Source organism: Mirounga angustirostris, unplaced genomic scaffold, assembly GCF_029215605.1.
Source record: "Mirounga angustirostris isolate CCGP_5_RB_7025 unplaced genomic scaffold, mMirAng1.0.hap1 SCAF_5, whole genome shotgun sequence".
NCBI lineage: Eukaryota > Metazoa > Chordata > Mammalia > Carnivora > Phocidae > Mirounga > Mirounga angustirostris.
The window spans coordinates 157,816,647-157,841,094 of NW_026991713.1; the positions used below are offsets into that span (position 1 = coordinate 157,816,647).

Sequence of the window (24,448 nt, forward strand, 5' to 3'; positions counted from 1 at the left end):
TCAGTTATTTTAAAGATTAAGATAAATAATGTAGCCAAGGTGTCAAGCACAATGCTTGGCCAGCAGTTCAATGTTATTTCCTCTCTGCTTGGTCAGTGGACCTGAAGCCCAAGCAGACAACCTCAGATAACTACAGTTTAACTAGACCTTAATGTAGTGTGAAGCATCTTCCTGGTGGGGCTTAGGTTCCAGGACAGTTGGTTTTAATGTCCTTCCTATGGACTGTTTGATCCTATTCGTCTCTTCGAGGCAACAGGTTGCTGGGGTTCAGCACCATGGACAGCAGAGATGCTGCTAAGGAAGCTTATCACAGAGCTCCATTCACTGGCCTACCTTCCCGTCCTTCTCTGTCAGCTCATGGCTCAAAGCCTTCCCATGAGCTGTACAGCTGACTCGGTGTTAGACTGGAATCTTACGGCTTCGGCCTTCAACATTTGCTTCCAAGTTCATATTTCTCTTCTCCAGTTCAGGGCAGGGATTTCCCTAGAGGAAATTCCCAGTCTTTTTCTTTGCGGGCTGCTCTGTCTGCAGGCAGGGTGCTGGAACCAGAAGGGTGAGAGAAAGGGTAGCAGGGAGAATTAAGAGTGGGAGTTACCCATGGTAACCTAGGACAGTGAAGCTTGGGTGGAGAACTAAAAGCATTTTTGAGAAGAGCCAAGTTGGTATGAATCTGAAGGATGAGGAACAGAGACAAATGGGAGAATGCGTAACAAATTCAATGGCCAGAAAAGTCAAGTCCAAAATCAAGTGAAGTGCGATGAATGGATCAAAGTGGTTCAAGAATAAGACCGTGAATAGTGAGTGGGCACCAGAATGCCCTTTCTAGGTGATGCACAGAACGGGTAGTAGTAGGAATAGCATTTTTTTTTAAAGATTTTTATTTATTTATTTGACAGAGAGAGACACAGCGAGAGAGGGAACACAAGCAGGGGGGGTGGGAGAAGGAGAAGCAGGCTTCCCGAGGAGCAGGGAGCCCGATGCGGGGCTCGATCCCAGAACCCTGGGATCATGACCTGAGCTGAAGGCAGACGCTTAAGTACTGAGCCACCCAGGTGCCCAGGAATAGCATTTTATATTTTTTAAATCTTTTTATTTTTTAAGAGGGAAAGAGAGAGAGAATCCTAAGCAGACTCCATGCTCAGGGCAGAGTCTGATGCAGGGCTTGATCTCGCCACACTGAGATCATGACCTGAGTCGAAACAAGAGTTGGATGCTTAACCAACTGAGCCACCCAGGCACCCCTGAAGATACAGCATTTTAAAGGACCTGGACAAGTCTGGTGGAAACAAAAGATAGAACACAGAAAGAACAGAGATCAGCAATGGAACAGAGCCCAAATGGGTGGCTGAGGAGCGGTGCAGTAGCAATGATTTATTTTCCTTTTCCCGCCTTCCATTGACCTTTCCTGGGACATTGAGAAAAATTCTAGCAAAGGTTGTAGTAGTGGGGATTGTGGGAGTTTCCAAAAAGGAGGCAAGAAAGGGGGTGTTTCCGCACTCCTTTTTCATACTCTTCATCATGCCACAACCATTGCCCTAGCCATGGAAGACAGTACAAAACTGTGTACCTAAGGAAAAGTCCCAAATTAAGTCACAGTATGCACATGGAGAGAGTTCAAGAGCAGCCCTCTAGCTGAGAGGATGAGGTGGTTGGTTTCAGCCTGGAATTGCAGGAAGAAGGCAGCAAAACAGTTATCCACATGTAACACACCTCGGCCTGGCAGCAATCAGCACCTGTTAATTCATTTGCAAGGTTTGGTTCCAGAGAACACCTACCTGCTCCTTTATTCCCCTAGCATCTGATGTTGTCCTTGAAACCAGAATGCCAGCTTCCCAGGGAGGAGCAGAAACACCAACAAACACAACTCGCAGAAGGCACCCAGCTGGCCCTCTCTCTTCCTCTGCACCCTATACCTTTGCTAGCAAGGCCAACCCTCAAGCTGCTCCCTTCCCTTGTCCACAGAGGAGACTTGCTCTGTAGGAATCCCAGGCATTCCTGCTTCCTGTTTGCCAAGGATTTTACTTGGGTTATGCGCTGAGGGATCAGGTGAAGGCTTCGGGCCAGTGGAGAGGAAATCAGAGGGTACGTCCCATCTCCCTCCTGGTTCCCTGCCCAGGCCTCTCTGTCTCTGACGGTGCTCCTCCCAGATCTGGACAAGGTCACACTTGAAAAATTTTTCTCTTTTCTCTCTGTATCAGTGGTTCTCAAAGTGTGGTCCTGGGACCAGCAGCATCACTTGGGAGCTTATTTGAAATGCAAATTCTTGGACTCCACCCCAGACTACTAAAACAACAACTCTGGGAATGAGTCTCAGCAATCTGTTTAAACAAGTCCTCCAGAAAATTCTGATGCACACTAACATTTGAGAACCCCTGGCTATAGGAATCACAGGAAGAGGATGTCTAAAATTCCACCATGTTCAATTTTTCTATTGTTCACCCCCGGTTGGTGGAATCCTGCATTAGTTCCAATTTTCTCTAACAACAACAAAAAGTCTGTATTGAATATTATTTTGTATACATCTTCATAGATTCATGCAAGTATTTTTGTAGAACCCATTCTTTTTTTTTTATTTTTAAAGATTTTATTTATTTATTTGACAGAGACAGCGAGAGCAGGAACACAAGCAGGGGGAGTGGGAGAGGGAGAAGCAGGCTTCCCACTGAGCAGGGAGCCCGATGTGAGACTCGATCCCAGGACTCTGGGATCATGACCTGAGCCGAAGGCAGCCGCTTAACGACTGAGCCACCCAGGCGCCCTGTAGGACCCATTCTTAAAAATGGATTTGCTAGGACAAAGGATGTACACCTTCAGATGCTGATAGATATGCCAAATGGACCTCCTAAAAGGTTGTATCAATTTGCATTCCCACCATGGAAAATGGAAGGGCATGCATCCTCCACACCTCTCCAGTTTAAACTATGTGTTCTCAATGTTTTCTTTTTTTTTTTTCCAATCTGAGAGATAAGAATCTTGTTTTGATTTGCATTTCTTTAAGAGTATAACTGAGCATCTTTTCTTATGTTTATTAGCCATTTTAGCATAGTACTTTTTTTGTTATCTCCATTTTCAGCCATCAACATGCATGACTTATATAATAAATAACAAAAGAAAATGTTCCTCTTCTGCAAAGTGCTTTGCAATCTCCTGAAGGAGCCTGATAGGAGTTTTAGGGTTGAGTGTAGGGTGACCAACTGTGATGTTTTGTGGAGAGGTGTGGGAGATTCCCAGGATGTAGGACTTCCAGTGCTAAAACCAGTAAAGTCCCCAGCAAAACAGACTGAATGAGTTGGTCCCTTGCTGAGTGATTTGCTCAGGGCATCACAGAGCAAATCATCAGCCAACCTGAGGCAAGGCTCCCAGACCCTTGACCTCCAGTCCAGGACTCCTTCTTCTCCCCTAGGACCGCTCATGGAGACACAGAAATGGACACAAGGTAGTTGGGTGACAGGACTTGTCAATCGCTCCTGACAGGAAGTTCCTTTTGCTCATTTACCTCTTACACCCAACATTAATCACAGAGCTTGGCAAAAAGTTGGTAGCTAGAGTTACACTAAGGCATTATCACAGGATTGAGGAGAAGAGACCCAACACTGCAGTATTCTGATCACACAAAATCCAAATCCACCCAGTGATTTTTACAAGGAAATGTAGTTGAAAGACCATGGCTTTAGAGTGGACAGACCTGGGTTCTAATCATCCCAATCCAATCACTTGCAAGCTTCACAGCCTTGGAAAATCTCTCTGATCCTCAATTTTCTTATCTCCAATGGGACCAATAATACCTACATCATAACAGAATGGTTGAGATATGAGGAAGACATGAGAAAGAGAAGGCAAAAAGGATAGACTGTTCTTTCCCTTGTTAAAAAAAAAAAAATTCAACTGAGTAAATTTTAAAGATTTGCTTTATTCCACAATTCATGAAGTGGATAACATCCAATCTAGCAGATAGAAAGGAGCTCTGAAGAGCTACATAAGGCAAGAGATTCTATAGGCAAAAGGGAACAGGAAAAAGGAAGCAAAAAAAAGGCGGCTGGTTAATTTCCTTTAGAGGATGAAAGGGGTTTATCAGGCAGATTTCCTGACTGATGGTTTAAGGTTCCATTTCTGGGAGAGCCAAAACTGTAAGGCTTACCTTAAGGTAAGCCTTGGTTTGGTGAGGTGGAGCTTAACATAAGCGACTTCATTTTGGGCCTGTTGTCTTATTTTTAATACTCTCAAGGTGGGAAGAACCAGTACCAGGAGAGGCTCACCCAGTTGCCACAAGAGAACGAGTGGCATCTGCTTCAGGGCCCTGCACTAAAGCACCTGGCCAAGGGGTCAAGTGGGGCCTGAAATACAGTCCACACTCTCCTTAGCAAAGCATACTCTCTAGCACAGGGCTGAATGTGCCGGGGGAAAGAGGCACATTTTCTTCCTAGAAGGGGCCCTCCCCTTGCCAAACTGTGTGGCCACAGGGCTGTGTCTACCCAGAGAGGGAACATCTTGCAAATCCACACAAAGGCACTGTATAAGCTAGCAGCGAGCCTGCGCTGCATCACCCCTGCACTACGTGGCCCCTTGGATCCCTCCTACCCCTCAGAACACAGAGGACAGACTCCTATGGATCCCAGCCCCTTACCCTGACAGGTTATCTGAAGAGCAATCTTTTGCTCATGATGAATCACAAATCATTTGCAAAACAGGAAGCTGCCTAAATGCCGGCATGAGGTCCCTGTGAATTACTGTACCAGGCAGATGGCTGCCAATTAAGGGAGGACTCGGCCATCCTGGATTCAGTAGGGCTTCAAACAGGGTGCCTCAAACAGGTTTTGTTCACACACCGAGGTTCCAGCTCTAAATGCTGGAGCACCTTCGCCCTGGCCTGTCCTTGTTGTTTACAGAGCTGCCAGAAGCCCAGCTGTGGATGTTGAGGGACATCTTTGGGCAGAATACCAAACCTCCCAGCAGTCAGCCCCTGTTCAATTAAGAGAAGAAAAGATGACTTCCATCCCTACGAATATCCAACATAAGGGAGAGGATAATCTAATATATTCTGAGATGATTTAAACTCATTAAAATTAAAAAAAGAAAGAAAGAAAGAAAAAATTCTGTGGCAATGAGCTGTGGAGAGAACAGGGGTTTGATGACTCCACCGAACAAGCCAGAGACGCAGCTCAGAAAAGAGACAGGAAACCCACTCAGGTTACTTAAAGTACAACCACTCAACTAGCTAGCTAACCAACTAACCAGACAGGCAAACCAGAGTCAGAAGATCAGTTCCAAACGCCCTGCGAAATGAGGATGGATGGCTCTTAGTTCTGTTCTCAACGTTAAATCCGAATGAACTGCTATCAATTAAACAAATAATATGCTGATAAAAGAGCTGTATGATGATAACAATTAAGCACACATTCATGCAGATGCCGCACACACGCTTCGCACCCTCTGTTCATGGCACAGGCTCATCTGTCACGGTCACACAGACACGACGTGTGTGCTCCCTCGGATGCCAGCAGATACAAAGCCTCCTCTCCCGAGGCACACACACCACTCACCTGGAGACCACCTGGGGAAAGTGCCTCCACACACAGGCCCCACGCACACATTCATCCATTCGCCCACCTCAGAGCCCCATGTACCAGTGGCCAACCTCCCCACACCTAGCAAGATGATGGGACATTCTGCAGCTCTGGGGGGTAGGGGGTCACTCCCCACTCCCCAGGAAGGTACTACCCCTGTGGCCTTGTGTGGCCTCTGGCTCAGGTCATGGTGCCGCCAGCGCTGCTCTGCTCTCCCCAAGGACGTAAGGACCCTGTCCACCTGGGCTCCGGGTTGGCCATCCACAAGTCAGTACCTGTGATCTACCTTAGGCTGTGAGGACCCGGGGAAGACCCACACCCACTTCTGTCCTCTGGAAGTCCCACTGCTCTGCTCTCTACAATGGAGGGTTATAAATGCAGAAGGAACCAAGAGCCAGACTGGGGATATAAATAAACAAGGGCAGCTGGCCAGGTGGACCCTGGTGAGTAGCGACCTAGGCCCCTTCAAAGAAGGCAGATGCCGCTCAAGCCCTAGATTTTCAAATCAACTCTCCCCATTTTAAAAGTGCTATCAAATGCTTTAAATCTCTTCCCTTCCAAGACAAAACAAAACAAATCTATTTGCAACTGGGTCTGTTCTCTCAACTATTTGGTAAATTACAACTTTTGCCTGTACTCAAGAACACTATTTTGGTTAATTTTCATCACCAACAGCCCCTCTGGTTATTGCACACGTGCAAAAAATTCATAGTCACAATAATGTTTCTGATGGGGTTTTTCCACCCAGGACAACTGTCTTGGACCTAAGCACAGAAATAAGTTTCATGATAATCTGGGCTCCTTCCAGATTTTTCTTTTCCTCTACCCCCAGTGGACCCACCTGTACCCTGGACTCACACAATGGTTTCAGCCTCCCTGTTGCTTGTAAAGACACAGATATCCTGAAGGGACTCTATGCTACCTCAAAGCAGAATTTAAGACTAGTTGTTTGAATAACACTGATCCATATAGAAATACTGCTTCTCTGGCCAGATCTAAGCATAAAATTCTGTACTCCCAAAAGAGATGATATCCAAGCAGAGAAAAGAGCCAAAGCTTTGCAACAGACCCACCCGGTTTTGAATCCTGATTCAGCTACTTACCACCTGCAACCTTGGGCAAGTTACTTAATGTCTCTGAATCTTGCTTGTCTCATTGGCTAAAATCAGGCTAGGACTAGAGATCTCATTGAATTATTGTGGGGTAATTTATCCATTCATTCCACAAATATTTATTGAGGGCCTACTATGAACCAGGCCCTGTTCTAGGCCCTGGGAATATAGTGACAAACCACTCTAAAGTTCTTGCATTCCTGGGTCTTACTGGCCGGTGGATTGGGTACTATGTAAAGGGCTGGCACAGTGCCTGGAATACAGCAAACACCCCATGGATTTCTCTCCTGTTCCCTGATCACGCTCTCTCTCTTCCCCAGTTAAGACCTTGGCACTGGGGCCAGAGCTATGCATCTCCTTGACCAGCCTTTGGCCACCATTCCTTAACCCTCAGTTCACAGCTCCTTTGCCCACACTGTACCCCCTTAGACATTTGTCAAAAACCTGCAATCTTCTGCTGATCCTCTCTCGCTGCACACATGAGGAATAAAAGGCCTGAATTCATTAGGATATCAGTTCAGCTGTTTATAAGAGAGGGACCCAAAATAATAGTGGCTTTAAAAGTTGGAAATTAATTTCTCTGTCATTAAAATGCCTAGATAGGGGGTCAGTGTTTGGTGTGGTATCTGCATAATCATCCAGATACGAAGATCCTTCTAGCTCATTGCTCTGCCTCCCCCATTGCATGGCTTCCATCTTATGGCCCAAGATGACTGCTCCAATCATCACATCCATCTCCCAGATGGTAGAAAAGGGAAGAGAAAGTGGGGAAAAAACCCTTTTTCTGTAACCCAGAAGATGCACCCGTGGCTTATCTATCTCCACATCCCACTGGCTAGAACTTAGATCCATGGCCACGCTCAGCCAGCCGCAAGGGAGGCAGGGAAGTGCAGTCTTTGCCTGAGAGCCATGTGTCTTTCAGACCCACTGCAGGGGGGTTTGAATTCTCCTTATGGTTGTTAATCTCGGCACTGACCTCATGGTAAAACAGGTGTTGGTGAATGGTGGGGCCTTTTACATCTTACAAGATTTGGTGGTTGTCGTCCACCCAAACAACCTTCTCAAATACTTGTCATGTAGAAGGTCCAAAGAAGAGCTTGATACGTTAGGGGGGTTTCTAAGGAAGGCAGCCTCCTTAAGTTCCAAAAAGCCTTAAAGGGTGGCATTTGCTTTGGTGGGTCACAGTCCAGTTCTCAGTTTATGAGGCTGAAATGTTGTCCAGACTCTGACAGTGGACCCATTTCTTTGAGGCGGACTTACCGAAACAGAGGCTGGTATGTAAGGTGTAATTTCAAAGTATTCATTTACAATGAGAAATACAACTGTTCACTCAAGCCCAATGGCCAGCACAGTCTTTACTACAGAAAAAGTCACATGGGAAGCCAAACTATAACCAAAAGTTTGCCAATGGAAAAAAAAAAAACTGAGTTTGATTAATCTTAAATGTGGTGGCCACAATGAGTTTGGCCACGAGCCAGGCCCCTGAATGCCACCACAGGTTCTCAAGAGAAAGAATGATTTCGGCCAGTAGGCGAAATCACACTTTGTACTGAAAGGCTTCTGTCCCAAATCTAAACCTTCTGGCCCACTCTAAAGGCAGGCCAAAGTCCTACTCTTCCTCCCTAGCCTCTTCCACCACATTTACTCATTTACTGCTTGATCTGGGGGCTTATGGAAGACCCAAAGACATACCCCTCAAGTCCCCCTTCAAGAGAAGCAAGCTGTCCAGTGGCAAGGAGTATGAATAACTGACAGCTTCCATCTGGCAGCTCCTTCAGGGTCCTTAGCGTTTGAACCAAAGTAACACTCTTTGTGGGCTGGTCCCTGGCCAATGACTAAGCAAGGTGGTGGTCCTAGGGCCTGGTCATTTCTGCCAATGCGGGACTTCTCTAATGGGCAGCCTGGGCTCTGGAGCTCCCTCTGGGCTGGCAGAGACCTCATGAGGTCTGCAATGTCGTCTCAGGGCTCCTGTGGCCCCATCTTGCTTTCTTGCCTTCTCCCATTTTCTTTATAAGTGTTACTCTTCGAAAAACCTTTTGCATTCTATCTCCACTGCAGTGTTCCAAGGAGCCCAACCTGCAACAGTACTCTGAATCAGAGGCCAGCAAATTATGGTCCATGGCCCAATACTGGTCTGTGGCCTGCTTTTGTAAATAAAGTTTTATTGACACAGAGCCAAGCCTGTTGTTCACTCTTATCTATAGCTGCTTTTGCACTATAATGGCAGGGTTGAGTAGTTAACAGAGACCTGCAAAACCTAAAATATTTAATATCTGAGGCCCTTTACAGAAAGTTTGCCAACTTTTGCTCTAAATATGACAGTTCTGATGGCAACCAAAGACTAACACAATGAAAAAAGAGTCTTTTCTCAAGGCCTGGATCCATGAGCCTGAGACACTCATTCTGTGCCTCATTTTATGTGTGTTCTTTCCTGGCTCATGACCGGTCTTGAACAAGACCCTAAAGTAGATAAGGGAACTACAAGTCCAGAGTTCAGACACTGAAAGATACTGGAAGATCAAGGGCAGGATCTGTGTCATCTCATGGTGTCCAGACTATCTCCTCTCACTGGCCACTGTTTTTGTGATGAAGTTACAACAGCAATCCTACCATGCCCAGTGTATTTAAGTTTATAGGGACTTGCAAGCTTTTGATCATGACTGTGAAAACCAAGAGGCAAGGATGTGGGGTAATCTGTTACTGTTTTTGGAACATCTACTTTTGGAAACTGTACTCTGATTTGCCTCTGGGAAACCACCCTTCTCCCATTCATAATCAAGTGATTACTGTAGGGGCTAATCCCACCTCTGGATCCAAGGATGGGCATGTGATCCTACTCTGGTCAATCTGAGTGTTCCACTCCTCTGGGCACCAAAATCAGATAGCAGATGGGTACATAACCCAAGCTGTCTTTGACTAGATGTATTAGGAGAAGTTGTTTCTCTATTGCCATTGCTGAAAGACTGATGCATAAACCTGGTGTTTCCAGAAGTCCTCTTGCCATCACACAGGGAACACTTATCTGTGAATGATGCCAACACCCAGGAAAGCAGAGTCAAGGCTGAGGTGAATGCTTTCCCATGGACTTCATTTCAGCACCTGGATCCAATCCTGCCCAAAGCTAGATCCAGCCCCAGACTTTTCAGTTACACAAGCCAACAGGTTCTCCATTTTGCCTAAACCAATTTGAGTGGGATTTTCTGTCACTTGCAATCGCAAAGACCTGACTTATCTTAGGACTACATCCAGACCAGAGCCTATGACACACTGGATATTACAGCGAAGAGATGGGAACTCCTTGAGAGGAAAAAGACATTGAAAAGACACAAGGAAGAGGTGACCTGGACTTGCCTCTCTACATCCCAAGAAGGCTGTGCAGGTATCCTGGCTGCAGAGACTCAGACCTCAGTGTTGGATGATATCTTTATCCCAAAGCCCTCTGCTGTGATTGTGGTGCCCTGTGCAGGTAGTTTTCCAGTTGCAGTGAAGCAATTCCTTCAAGAAACAATCTTAAAGTTACTTCCAAATCCTCAAAACTGGGTAACCAGGGGGATTTTATTAGATATATTTATTCTATAATCCAACATCTCACAAGACATCTAGAAGCTTCTTTTAAGCTGCCTCTTCTGCCTCCTAGGCAGAATTCTCGTGTTGCTTCTCAGACATTAAAATGAAAAAGCCCCTGTTGTGCAGGATGAAACAGGCTTACCTGAAAGTCTCCTGCTTATGCCCCAGCCAGCTGGTGGACATGCCTGCCATCCACCTCCTTCCTGTTTGTGTTAAGTCCCCTTGTGGCTGGGAGCCTTCATCTGCCATGGTCAAACCGACTTTAGATCTGCAAGGCTGAGGCAACGGTTGAAATGCAACACAAAACTACCCTGTTTATATTTTCATTTCTACTAGACCTTTATAATAATTCCTTTTTGAACTGAAGCTTAAATGGCTAAAGACTGATTGTAACAGAACATTTAATTGTTTGCTTGTCTAACTCTCTCAGCCCTAATTAAATATTGTTTTTCATTGAGCAGCTTACACAGTGATGTTTTTTTCCTGTCACTGAAGAGAGCAAGGGGGCTGAGGCAGAATTCAGATGAGCCCGTGCTCACTTGGTGCTTTCATCCTATTCATTTTTCATCCAACAGTGGGGAACAGAGCCCTCTGGAGGGAGAATCACAGAGTTCTGGGGAACAGCTTTCGGAGATGACCTCATGCAGGTCCTCGGAGAGGAAGAGGTTAGAAGATGAGTGATGAGAGCCCACGCTACCTTGCAGGGATTCCCACAGGAGGTGCATGTTCTGGGTGTTAAAAGCTGGCATTGGGAGCCGTCACTGTCACCTTTCTTCACACCCCACTTTTCACCTCCGTGCCATCACCCAGGCCCGCCACCATTGCCTCTCTCCAGATTATTACAGAACCTTCTTGATTGGCCTCCTGTGTTTATCCCAGCTTCACAACAGTGTGTTTCCAGCAGCGTGCAGCCAGAGTCCTGCCATGTCCCTCCCCATCTGAGGGTCCTCCAGTGGCTCCCAGCTCACTCAGAAGAAAGCCACCGTTCTGACAATGGGCTCCAGCCTGCTGTTCCCTCTGGCCTCGCTTCCTAGCACTCATCCCTTTGCTCCTTCAGCTCCAGCACTACTGACTTCCCTGCTGTTTCCTCGGATACTCTTCATAGGCTTCCTCTTTAGGGCATTTCACTTGCTATTCCCTGTGCCTGGAATATGTCTCTCCTGAAAATCTTCAGGGCTCATTCCCTCACACCTTTATCCAAATGTCACCTCTTGGTGGGGCCTCTACCCCTTACATACTCCCTATCCTCCACCTGTTTTATTTTTCTCCATAGATTTTACTACTGACATACACTTCAGTTCACCTACTTACTTTGTTTACTATTTATCCAACCTACTAGAATGTTAGCTTTAGGAGGGCAAGGATTTTCCTCTGTTGGTTTCACTGATGAAACTAAATAGGTATGCCAATAAATTTTTTTTTTTGAGTGACTAGAGTGAATGAATAAATGCCAACATGCATAAATGAATGAATAATCTATCATTCATTTCTGGCCATGAATCCCAATAGCCAGGGACTACTCAAGGCCAGAAGCCTGGATGTATCGGCACTTTGCATTCTAGGATTCTGGGCGTTAAAGAAATTGTCCCATGGGTGATGAAGATGCTAAGGACAGAGAGGTCCAGTGCACAAAATGACCCCCAGCCTTCCAGCCATAAGTGCTGATTAAAGCCTAGGGCAACACAGTGAAAGAGGAGGGGACGTGAACCTGAGTTCAAAAAGGCCTTGGTTCATAGCATGAGAAGGGGCAAGGTGACTCAAGGAGATTCCCTGGAGGCATCAGACAAGGACAGTTCAGTGAGTGGAGAAGGCATTACAGTGAACACCCCCACCCATCGAGTCTGGGGAAGCTCTGGGAGCCTGGGGATGGTTTTGTCTGTCAATCCAGGAATAATTTCCAGAAGGGAAGCGGGAAGGGAAGTAGGATAGCTGGGATCACCGCCTTTGTACAGGACTGATTCACAGGATCGTGGAGCCAAGGTAATATGGCCCATCTCCAGGACCAAAACAATCGAGACACATCTCTCTTCAAAGGCTGATGGAGAAGAAGGTTCCACGTTATCCCCTGTTCACCAGGTCTGGGGTTCCAAACTTCTTACAAAAAGGTAGTATTTTTCCATGAGACTTCAACATTTCAGAACCTCATTCAGTTCAACCTAACATTTATTTATTCATCAAGTTTTCAAGGTACGCACATTTTACATTTTGACAGTTTTGTCAATCCGCCCACCAGAAATCTTGTAGCAATTTATATTGTCCTTTTCTCATGCCTTACATTGAATATCTATCTATGTTTCCACCTGCTTTGAGAGGAATCACACTTCCCAGAGATTTGTCTATTTGATTTATCCTTTCAAAGTTCTGGTCCTTGATTTGATTAATCAATTCCACTGACTTTTTGCTTTGTGATTAATGTAGGCTCTTATCTTTATTAATTTCTTCCTCTTGCTTTTATTTTGCTGTTCATTTTCTAGCTTCTTATTTTGAATTCTTAATCCAATTATTCTCAATCTCCAATGTTTAAGCATATTTATTTTAGTAATAACAGCTTTAGATTATGGATTTTACTAAGAATAACTTTAATCACACACCTGTATGTATTTTTATAGTGTTCTCATCATCTTAAATGTCTGGCCTGTTTTTTTCAGTATCAATTTCCACTTTGACAAAAGGGCTATTTTTTAATTTTCTTTAATTTCCAGATGGCTACCATTTATCTCAATTTAGGCACAGACTTGCTATTAATGTGATCAAGAAATACAGTTTATAAAATTTTAATTTGGGGATTTTTTGTGGATTTCTTTGCCTGGGTACATACATTGTATCAGTCAGGTTGGGTTAGGTTAAGCTGCAGTAACAACCAAAAATTCTTAGTGGCTTAAATAACATGGGTAAGCTGGGCATTCTTCTCATCATGCTCATTCAGGGACCTGAGCTGATAGAAGCTCCATTTTGACACATGTTTCCATGATCACAGGGGCAGAGAAAAGAGGGCCTGGCTGTTAAAGCCACTTCTGTGTCCATTTCATTCGCTGAAGAATGAAACTCAGATGCCTGAGTTCAAAAGAGCATGGAGTTCTTATCCTCTCAACAGAGGAGGGCTGAATATTTGTGAATAAATATTCTACCATATGCATTCAATAGATATTTATAAAGGACTACAGAGATACCTCCTACTATATAACAAAAATTGTTATAGACATCTGGATCCTGGCAGATATTGTTCGTTGGTGTCCTGCCTCCTATTCTCAACCCTGACCCTCCTTTTCCCATCCACTTTCCAACTGGAGGTGGCCATGTGACCCAGATGTAAGTGGAAGTTGGTGGGGTTGCCAGGTAAGCTTTTTCTTTCTTTTATTTTTTTAAGCTTTTACTTTTCTGATGTTGGTGCTGCCCTGTCTTCTTCCTCCTTCTTCCTGTCTTGACTGCTAATGTTTAGAAACACCAAGAGAATCCCAGAAATATTTGCTTTGACATTGTTGAGCATCTGAACCAATATCAGCAGCTGCCTACTTTTGGATTTTTCATATGAAGAAAAAAGTTTCCTCATGTTGGTATAAGCCACTGTGGTTGGGTTTGTTACTTGCATCTGAAAGCATTTCTGAGTCACAAAAGAATTCAGCATGTAAACAAAATAGACAATTCTCATCTTCAGTGAAAAATAATTCTTTAGAAGTATTCTGTTGTGAAAAATAGAAAAGAAATACATTGGCCTCTGCCCCTAGTTCCTGCACAGAACTCCTCAAACCCTTGTAATTTCCTGAGTGATCAGAGCACTAAGAGTTTCTTTTGTTTTAATAATTGATACTTGATCCCAGTTCCTGACAGAGTTCCTAAATGCCCTGGAACTTCCTAGGTGACAGGAGTGTCTTTTGTTCTAATGAGAAAACTCTGGGTGGGCTCCTGGGTGGCTCCTGGATAGGAGCTGGTCACCAGAAAGACCAACCTATGATTAGAAGCTTGGAATTTTCAGCCCCACCACCTTTCCCCTCTCGTTCTCCACAGAGGGGAGAGGGGTGGAAATGGAGTCAATATGCTGACATGATGACATGATGAAGCCTCCATAAAAATCCAATAGTATGGGGTCTGCAGAACTTCCATGTTGGTGAACACATCCACATACCAGGAGGGTGCTGTACCCCAACTCCACAGGGACAGAAGCTCCTGGGCTTGGGACCCTCCCAGACCTTGCTCTATGTATCTCTTCTCTCTTCACATGTTATCCTGGTAAATGTAAATATGTGTTTCTCTTAGTTCTATGAGCTGTTCTAGCAAATACTTGAATTCAAAGTGGGGGGTGAGGGTGGTCATGGGAACCTCTGATTTGTAGCCAAGTCAACAGAAGTTGTGGATAACCTGGGGCCTACCTCTTGTGAATGGCATCTATAAAGTGGGGGGGGGGGGGCAGTCTTGTGGGACTGGGTCCTTAACTTATGGGTTCTGTACTACTCCAGTTAGTGTCAGAATTGAATTGAATTGTAGGATACCCAGCTGGTATCATAGAGATTGCCTTGTGTGGGAAAAACACCACACAAATGGCATCAGAAGTGTTGTGAGTGTGGTAGTTGTATGAGAGTAAAGGAGAAAGACATGAGAGGAGTGAGTTTTTCTACTCATCTGTGGACAGGTGAAAAGAATGCTAAATACATATTCTAAATATGTAAAAGAGTTTATATGGTCCCAGATTATCATGGATCTTTTAAAAATATATTATGAGATAAAATAAGACTGCCAAAACGTTGATAATTGTTGTACAAAGAATATGTTTACCCAATAAAACATTTTTCTCAATTATAATAGCCTTAACAACCACACTAACAATTGCTTAGCCAACTCTAATTTTCACTGATATCAGTGATTCACCACTGCTATTTTTATAACAGCTTTATTGAGACTGTAATTCACATACCATATAATTCACAATTTTAAATGTATGTGGCTTTTGGTATATTCAGACTTGTGCAACCATCACTACAATCTATTTTGGAATATTTTCATCACACCAACGAAAAACTCTCTACCCCTTAGAAGTACTCCCTATTTCATCCAAACTCCTCCCACCCCTCTCACCCCTCCTCCATCCCACTTCTGCCCACAGCCTTAGGCAATTACTAATCTATTTTCTGTTTCTGTGGATTTGCCTATTCTGGACATTTCATATAAATGGGATGATATATACATTATGTGGCCTTTTAAGATCAGCTTCTTCCACTTAGCATGTTTTCACAGTTCATCCATGTTGTAGCACGTATCAGTACTTCATTTATTTTTCTGTTTAAATTTTTGAGGAACTTCCAAGCTGTTTTCCAAAGTGGTTGCACCATTTTACATTCCTGCCAACAGTGTATGAGGGTTCCAATTCTCCTATCCTCTCCAACCCTTGTTGTAATCTTTTCTATTTTAGCCATTCTTGTAAGTGGGAAGTGGTATCTCATTATGGGTTTGATTTGCATTTCCCTGATAACTAATGATGTTCACATTTTTTTCACGTTTATTGGTCATGTGTATATCTTCTTTGGGGAACTATTTAGATTTTTTTGCCCATTCTTAAACGGAGTTATTTGTCTTTATATTTTGGGGTCGTAAGTTCTTTATCTATATTAGTACAAGTTCCTTATCAGAAATATGATTTGCAAAATTTATCTCCCATTCTATGGGCTATCTTTTCATTTTTCAATGATGTCCTTTAAAGCATAAAAATTTTTAATTTTGATGATGTCAATTACCTACTTTTTTCCTTCTGTATGTGTTTTTGGTGCCAAGGTCGCAAAGATTTACATCTATGTTTTCTTCTAAGAATGTAATAGTTTTAGTACTTAACATTCAGGTCTTTGATCCATTTTGAGTTAATTTTTGTGCATGGTGTGAGGCAGAAATTCAACTTCATTCTTTTGCATGCGAGATCCAGTTATCCATGCATTTGTTGAAAAGACTATACTTTCTCCCATGGGTTGTCTTGATGCCTTTGTTGAAAATTAATTGACTGTAAATCTATTTCTAGATTTTCAATTCTACTCCATTGATCCATATGTCTGTCCTTATGCCAGTACCACACTGTCTTGATTATTGTAGCTTTCTAATAAGTTTTAAAATCAGGAAGTGTGAGTCCTCCAACTTTGTCCTTCTCTTTCAAAATTTTTTTGGTTTTTCTGGGTTTCATAAATTTCCATATGATTTTGAGCAATCAACCTGTTGATTTCTGCAAAGAAGCCAGCTGAGGTTTGGATAAAGATTTCATTGAATCTGTAGATCAATTTGGGGAGTATTGCCAATCTTAACAATACTGTCTTCCAATGTACGAGCCTGTTTATTTAAATCTTGTTTAATTTCTTTCAATAATGTTTTGTAGTTGTAGTGTACAAGTTCTGAAATCTCTCTTGTTAAGTGTATTACTATTTTATTTTTTGATGCCCTTGGAAATGGAATTGTTTTCTTAATTTCATTTCCAGTTTGTTCATTACTAGTGTATAAAAATACAATTGATATTTGTATATTGATCTTGTATGCTGCAACCTCACTGAACTCATTAGTTCTAATCATTTTTAGTGGATTTTTTATGATTTCTACATACATGACCATGTCATCTGCACTTAGAGATAATTTGACTTCTTCCTTCCAATCTGGATGCCTTTTATTCCATTTTCTAGCTAACTGCGCTGGCTACAACCTCCAGTACAATGTTGAATAGAAGTGGTAAGAGCAGACATCCTTCTTGTTCCTGATCTTAGGGAGAAAACATTCAGCCTTTCACCACTAAATATGATGATAGCTGTGGAAATTTCATAGATGTCCTTTATCAGGGTGAGGAAGTTCCCTACTATTCCTTGTTGAGTATTTTTATAATGCAGGGATGTTAGTGTCAAATACCTTTCTCCATCTATTGAAATGATCATGTGGCTTTTGCCCTTTATTCTATTCACAGGGTACATTAAATTGACTTTGGATATTAAACCAACTTTGCATTGCTGGGATAAATCCTGCTTGGTCCTGGTGTGTAATCCCTCTTACATATTGCTGGATTTGGTTTAGTAATTTTTGTTGAGGATTTTTGTACTCATAGTCATGAGATACTAGTCTCTAGTGTCCTTTACTTGTGATGTCTTTAGCTTGTTTGACTACCAAGATACTAGCCTCATAGAATAAATTGCAAAGTATTCCCTCCTCCTCTGTTTTTGGAAGGGTCTGGTATTAATTCTTCTTTAAATGTTTGGTAGAAATCACCAATGACATCTCAGCCTGGACTTTTCTTTGTGGGTAGTTTTTTTGGTTTCATTTTACTAACTTAAATCTCTACTTGTTCAGTGTCTATTCAGATGTTTTACTGCTTCTTGGCTACTTTGTCTTTCTAGGAACTTGTCCATTTTGTTTAAGCTATCTAATTCCTTGGCTACGGTGTTCACAGTATTATTCCCTTATAATCCTTTTTATTTCTGTAAGCTCAGTAGTAATATTGTCAGAAGGGAAAAATTCACTGTTTCTCCTCTCAAATCTCTACCACTATTCTCAATACTTCACATCTAACACTCAGGTGTGGGAGGGTTTTCCCCACACCAAGCAATTCTCCAGTTCTCTATAGATACCACTGAATGCCCTATAATTTCATGGCTCTGACACTACCTGGGGTTAGCGTAGATCCCAGAGTTAAGGCTGCCCCTACCTCTCCGCTTTGGACACCAACTGCAAGTCCATGTTGTTACCTGTTTTTCTGGCCAACTGGCTATAAACCAGAGGTTCCCACAACCTCTTCCTAAGGTCTGATAATTTGCTAGAATGGCTCACAGAACTCAGGAAACAGTTTACTTACTAGGTTACCAGTTTATTATAAAAGGATACAACTCAGGAATAGCCAATGGCAGAGATAGGTAGGGCAAGCTATGTGGGAAGGGGCAAGGAACTTCCATACCCTCCTAGCACCTCTGTCTTCACCAACCAACAAGCTCTCCAAACCCTGTACTTTAAGGATTTTTATGGAGGCTTCCTTACGTAGGCATGATTGATTAAATCATTGACCACTGGTGATTAACTCAACCTCTAGTCCTCTCTCTCCTCTCTGAAAGTTGGGAGATGAGGCTGAAATTTCCAACCCTTAAGCACAAAGGTGGTTCTCCTGGCAACCAGCACCTACTCCCTTCTTAGGGGCTTTCCCAATAACAAATTCAGGTGTGGTTGAAGGGGCTTCTTATGAATAACAAAAGACACTCCTTTCACTTTTATCACTCTTCTCACTCAGGAAATTCCAAAGGTTTTAGGAGGTCTGTGCCAAGAACTAGGATGAAGACCAAATAGGTATTTATTACCAATCACAATATTACAAATATCCTCTTTTTCATTCTTGATTTTAGTAATTTGAGTCTTTTTTTTTTTTTTTTTGATCACTCTAGCAAAAGATTTGCCAATTTTGATGACTCATTCAAAATACCAACTTTTGGTTTTGTTGGTTTTTCTCTATTATCTTTCTAGTCTCTATTTTACTAATTTCTGCTGTAATCTTTATTATTTCCTTCTGCATGCTTTAGGTTTAGTTTGCTCTTGTCTTCCCCTAGCTAATTTTAGTATCTTTTTAATACTTAGAATGTATAAAAACCCACAAAACATCTCCAAGTGCATAACTCTTTTTTTCCCAATTAATCCTAAGCATAAATCAGGAAGCCCCTTGGACATAAAAATTTAAGTATTCAGGTCAAGCAAATTTTCTTTTCTTTGATTATTTTTTCCCCTCCATCTACTTCATTATATATTTCTGGAACTTCTTTTACATAAGTATTGAATAATTTGATCTAGTTTCATATCTTGTCTTTTATGATTTTTGTTTGTCTTTTTAAACCAAATTCTAGAGGAGTATCTTGATAAAGCCTTTTAATTTATTCACTTAATTATGCTATCCCATTTTTGAAATCATACTTTGTCTCGCCAAAATTTCTTTTGCTTCTCTGAGGATACCTTTTCACAGGACCCTGCATGTGCTTCTGTCATTGCCTTGCCCCCCAAATCTCATGGTAGCAGTGCAGCTTCATGGTGTATCCCCTGTTCTGAGTCTTCAGGGTACTCCCCCTCTTTCACTTTGATGAATTCCTTCACGTGTCTAGAGATTTTTTCTCAGAAATAAGTGAAGATAGTTCAATGCCAGTAGCTGAGAGTGAGCTCCATTAACGACACCTCATGTTGATGGATTTGAGACCAAAAGAAGAAGGAAATTCTACTTTGATCATTAGATTGTTTGTCTGACTGACCTCAGTTACAGAAAGTTGAGGTAAACATACCCCCTTGGTTTATGGCATATTATTATATTCAGTCTGTGAAAAGCCTTCATAAATAATTGAAAGTTCTTTCTCTTATTCATGCATGTATTTAGTTATTCCCCCCCACTCCCTCGATAACCCCCTCCCCAAGGGGCTACCTGGCAGGTACTGATCACACACAATAGTATCTCCCCTCAACCCCTACAGGTTGTGAGTGCAGGCTCCAAGGCATCACTGTAGAAGCCCCGCTCCACTGAGCGCAGGACTTGTCCCTTGGATTGTTTTGTACTCACTAGTCCTCTTCCCTATCCTTTCACTGATTCCACAGATGCCATGGGGTTTAGGGAGGTTGGAGGTGGGGGAATCCTCCCATCCCTTTTTTGCAATATCTTCGCAAGGCCACAGGTTTTAGAGGGTCCCTCCTACCCCCACACTGACCTCTCCAAGGACGCCTCCTGAGGGATGCTACTTTTATTTGTAGGAGTGGCTTAGAGTTTTCTATTTGGTTTAAGTGAGGATACTTCAGTAAGATACTGGAAGAGAGAGTCAGACGCACAGCTTAAATTGTTAACTGGTTTGTAAAAATCCTTTTCTCCAGCTTATTTCTTTGCTGTCTCATCAGAGGGAAAAATCTAAGTAATAAAAACCAAAATGATACTAGAGTTCTCATTTCCAGGGAAAAAAGCCACTGATGGCTAATATTGCTCTCATTTTTCTGATAGGCCTGAGCAAAGTAGAAAAATGCAAATGTGGGGTGCCTGGGTGGCTCAGATGGTTAAGCGTCTGCCTTCGGCTCAGGTCATGATCCCAGGGTCCTGGGATCGAGTCCCGCATCGGGCTCCCTGCTAGGCGGGGAGCCTGCTTCTCCCTCTGCCTCTGCCTCTCTCTCTCTCTCTCTGACTCTCATGAATAAAAAAAAGAAAGAAAAATGCAAATGTTTCTCTGCGAATAATGTGGGTCAATGAAGTTATTCTGTTAATACTTTCTTTCCACTTGACTGTAAGCCACATGATGGCAAAGAGCATGTTGGTTTTGCTCAACACTCTACCCCCAGTGTCTGGCATACTGTGGCTGACACACAGTAGGCATTCAATAAATACATGTTGAATGAATAAGCCAATCTTCAGCAAAAGGCTAGGTCACCAAATGGAATCTACAGAGAAAACGAAGGGCTCCATCTGGATCATGTTTTGATCTGATAAAGAGGCACAGAGTCTGACTGAATATCATTGCTTCCTAATGGCAGTGGGGATAAAGGGGTCAAGGAATAATGTCCCCCTGCTCTGGCAGGATTTGGACAACAAACCAAGAACCTGAGCCAGCTGAGAGCAAACCTGAAGGTGAAACCTTTGAAGGAGCCAAAGGAGGGTGTAAAAATCACAGTTGTGATAAATGCTGTAAGTCTAGGGTGCACGGAACTCAAGAGGCGTTTGGTGGTAGAGCGGGAGGGGATGGACTTGATCAGAGTCAGGGAAGACTTCTCTGGTACTTGAGAAGAGAGTAACACAGATCACCTCAGTGGCGAAGGGAGGGGGAAATCCTCCTACTCCCCCTCCTCTTTCTATTCTTCCCTGTCCTCTTCCTAGCATTCTGGAGTGTGCCAACATTGGTGAAAGAGGACTCATGTATTAGTTAGAGTGCAGGCTATGCTATTGAAACAAAGACTTAACAATGTGGTGACTTCAATAAAGTAACAGGCTCTCCTTTTCTCTAGCACATCAGTGCAGAGCTGCGGGACTGCACTGCCCTCCCTGACATGCGCCTTTGCTTCTGCTTGCAGGGGCCACCACAGCCCAGCCAGCAGGAAGAGGAAACAGAGGAAGTGGAGGGCAACCTGCTTCCTTTCCAAAGATGTGACCCAGCAGTTACATGCTTCCCTTCCCCTTACACCCTCCTGGCCAGAGTTTAGTCAGAGGACCACCCCTGCCTGCAGGGAGGCTGGGAAATGCAGCTGCTAGCAGAGTTTCGAAGAATGGAAAATGGAGGACAATTGCCACTTTGTACAGCAGAGGATGAGATCATTGACCCCGGGACATAAACTCACTTCTCAACACCTCTAAACACTTGCCTAGGTGTTGGCAGAAGTTCCTATTTCAAGGTCTAGAGCAGGAAACCCGACCAGCCCCAAACCATAGTGGATGATCTACCCCAGAGTTTCTCCAAACTCCAGACATTTTACAACTACCTTCGCAATTTTTGCCACATCTCTCATCCACATCCTGTACAAAATCATGTTGCAGGGGTGCCTGGGTGGCTCAGGCGTTAAGCGTCTGCCTTCAGCTCAGCTGGGATCGAGCCCCGCATTGGGCTCCCTGCTGGGCGGGAAGCCTGCTTCTCCCTCTCCCACTCCCCCTGCTCGTGTTCCTGCTCTCGCTATCTCTGTCAAATAAATAAATAAAATCTTTAAAAAAAACCCCAAAAAACAAAAAAATAAAATCATGCTGCAGCCCTTATACCAGAGGTGCACACGCCTTCTTGACCTTGTTATCATCCGTCCTGCACACCTCCTGAAGATTCTCTGGACTCACTCATCACCACCTGTAGAATTAACATGGAGGGAACCGTAAAAACACACTGCTACCCAGGCTTTACCTTCAACCAATCAGAATCTCTAGGTGAGTGTTCTAGACGTCAGTAATTTTTTTAAAAAAACTCCCCAGGGGATTCTAATGTGCAATGTGGGAAGAGATCCAGTGCCTGAAGATTACTACTAAACTTCCAGAGGACAGGAAGGCTGCATTCCTTTCTCCTTCGTAAGAAGAGAATGCCTTGCTCAACCATGGCTTGGGTCAGAGTGGTTCATCTCAGAAACCTAACATAGCATTTATACTCATTCTGGGTGGGGAAGGGAGGCAAGAGGGACTTCTTTTTTTCAGTGGGTCAGCCAGACAGAAGAGCATGTCTATTTTCCCAAGGCCAAACGTTCAGCAAGTCAATAAGCTCCTAATTCTTGCTACACAGCTCCAGCCGCATGACCTTTTTGATGTGGCTCAAGGCTAGGTCACTGAGTTCCCCGGCCTTCCCCATCCACTCACCTTGGATGAAGGTCAGGGAAATAATAATCACTAACCCAATTAACACCAAGCACCAGACATTTGTCTAAATACATCTGTGACACGGAGGCACAAAAAGGTTAAAAAAAAAATTTTTACCCAAAGCCACAAAAAGTTAGGAAGCGGTAAAGCTGGGACTTGAACCCAGGCAGTGTGGCTCCAGGATCCATGATTTCAGAACCGCTCCACCGGACCATCCCTGCTGCAGGAAGGAAGCGGCTCTTCCCACCCCTAGGACCACAGGTCAGAAAGAAGCCAGCACAAGATTCTGACTGAGCAAACATTTGTGGAGCATCGAAGCGTGCAGGAAAAAGCACTAGTCTCATGGAGGTTCTGAGGTGTCGGACACTCGAACCTCCCCTCCCTGTCCTCTTGCACCCGTTCCCCAGGTAATCCCATCCTGGAGCTTCTCTAGCACATCTCTGCCCTGACCTGCTCTCCGAGAACCCTCCGCGGGGCTGCCTTCCTTCTGCTCCTCTGAGCCCAGGATGGCTCAGCAAAGACTGGGACACTGGTCACCCAGCTCTGACCGCAGCCACTTCTGTTCCCGGACAGCACATGCCAGACACGGGGCCCGAGCTACTGCACAGAGACAGGTTTTTTGTGCTGAGCTCCTAGGCAGGTGCTGGCTGCTGAAGCCCCATTCGCCCGACCCACAGGCTTGGGAGAAGGCGTTCAGGGAACACAAGAGTGGTTGTTAAGTAGAAATTGCCACACATGTTGCCCCTTTGTTATCCCCTTTCTGCACTGTCACTCTGACAAGCTCTGCCTGACACAGGGGCATTAATTTTTCATGCCACCCTGCCACAGACACACAGATTTGTTTGGAGCAATGATAAATGAAATGCAAATGTGACTGGGAGCCCAGTGCTGAGATGCTGAGACTACAGGTCACATCGTGCTCCGGCCTCATCCTCCTGTCCCCACGACACCTCCAGGGGCTGCTTTACACCTGCCATATCCCGTGGCTTCACAGAGCAAAAGGTGACTGCTGAGCAGAAGGAATACAATATTCTCGGTGGGTAGCAGCAAAGTTGATTAAGAAAAATTCACTCCCTCAATACAGTTTCTGAACTCGTGTTTATCTTCATTTGAACCATCCTGGGTAGATGTGTTTTAATTGCGAGCCACATCCATTCCTTTTCCGGGAGCAGGCAGGGCATAAATTATAAAATAAATAAATGATTAAGAAACACCTAATTATTATTAGTTTCTTACTTGAAGGTACTTCCAAGCTGCTTCTTATTAAAGTCATTCATCAAGGAGCCACCGTGCCCTTTCTGGAGGCACTGCTCCCAGGACCGGTGTCGGACTCACTGTCTCATGCAGCACGCAGTGCTTAATAAACACGGAGAATATTGATGGCCGTGAATTCCTCCCTCAGCCTAAACTCCAGCGTGATGGACTGATGCTTCCTAAATATGGCGAATATTCCTCCAGCCATTCATCAGCCCTACCACAAATACAGGTGTCAGCCCGAGCAGACATCAGCCTCTAACTGCCTCCTCCAGAGCACACATACAGAGAAAAGCCCGCATTTCCCACACAGGGACCTCATCAATTTTGCATGTGCTGCAGTCCCTTGACTTATTAAATATTTATAACAATGTCATTATTTACCAAACAAGCTACCAGGCTGTGCCCAAGGCCCCAAGAGCCAGGAGCCTGAGTGTATGGAGCAGGAATCTCCTCTCAGCGCCCTTTTGCCTCTAGAGACACTTTTGGGTAGAGGCAATTGGGTCTAGCAGACAGGTTTCTCTGTCTTCTTTCAAAAATGCATCTCTCTCCAGGTTTTGAAGAGGGAACAACGGGGCCAGAGGTGCATCATCCTCGGGGAGACCAAAGCACAGTGAAGCTTAAGGGTGTCGCAGAGCTGGGACCCTCCCACCAGGGACCCATGTTTGCCATTCTGC

The 24,448-nt window shown here is 44.0% G+C and overlaps 1 protein-coding gene across 10 annotated transcripts in view; it reads right to left on the minus strand.

Moving 5' to 3' along the window:
• Positions 1–24,448, minus strand: part of USP31 (ubiquitin specific peptidase 31) — a 219,437-nt gene that overhangs the window by 117,203 nt on the left and 77,786 nt on the right. For 6 of the 10 annotated variants that reach the window (XM_064592791.1, XM_064592793.1, XM_064592792.1 and 3 more), the window contains exon 17: positions 334–539. The exons of 3 other annotated variants lie outside the window; for them this stretch is intronic. In XM_064592791.1, coding sequence (XP_064448861.1) covers positions 484–539 — 56 coding nt within the window. In that variant the 3' untranslated portion in view covers positions 334–483. Of the gene's footprint in view, positions 1–333; positions 540–15,321; positions 22,021–24,448 lie in introns of those variants that run through there. One more of the 10 variants, XM_064592798.1, reaches the window with a different exon arrangement.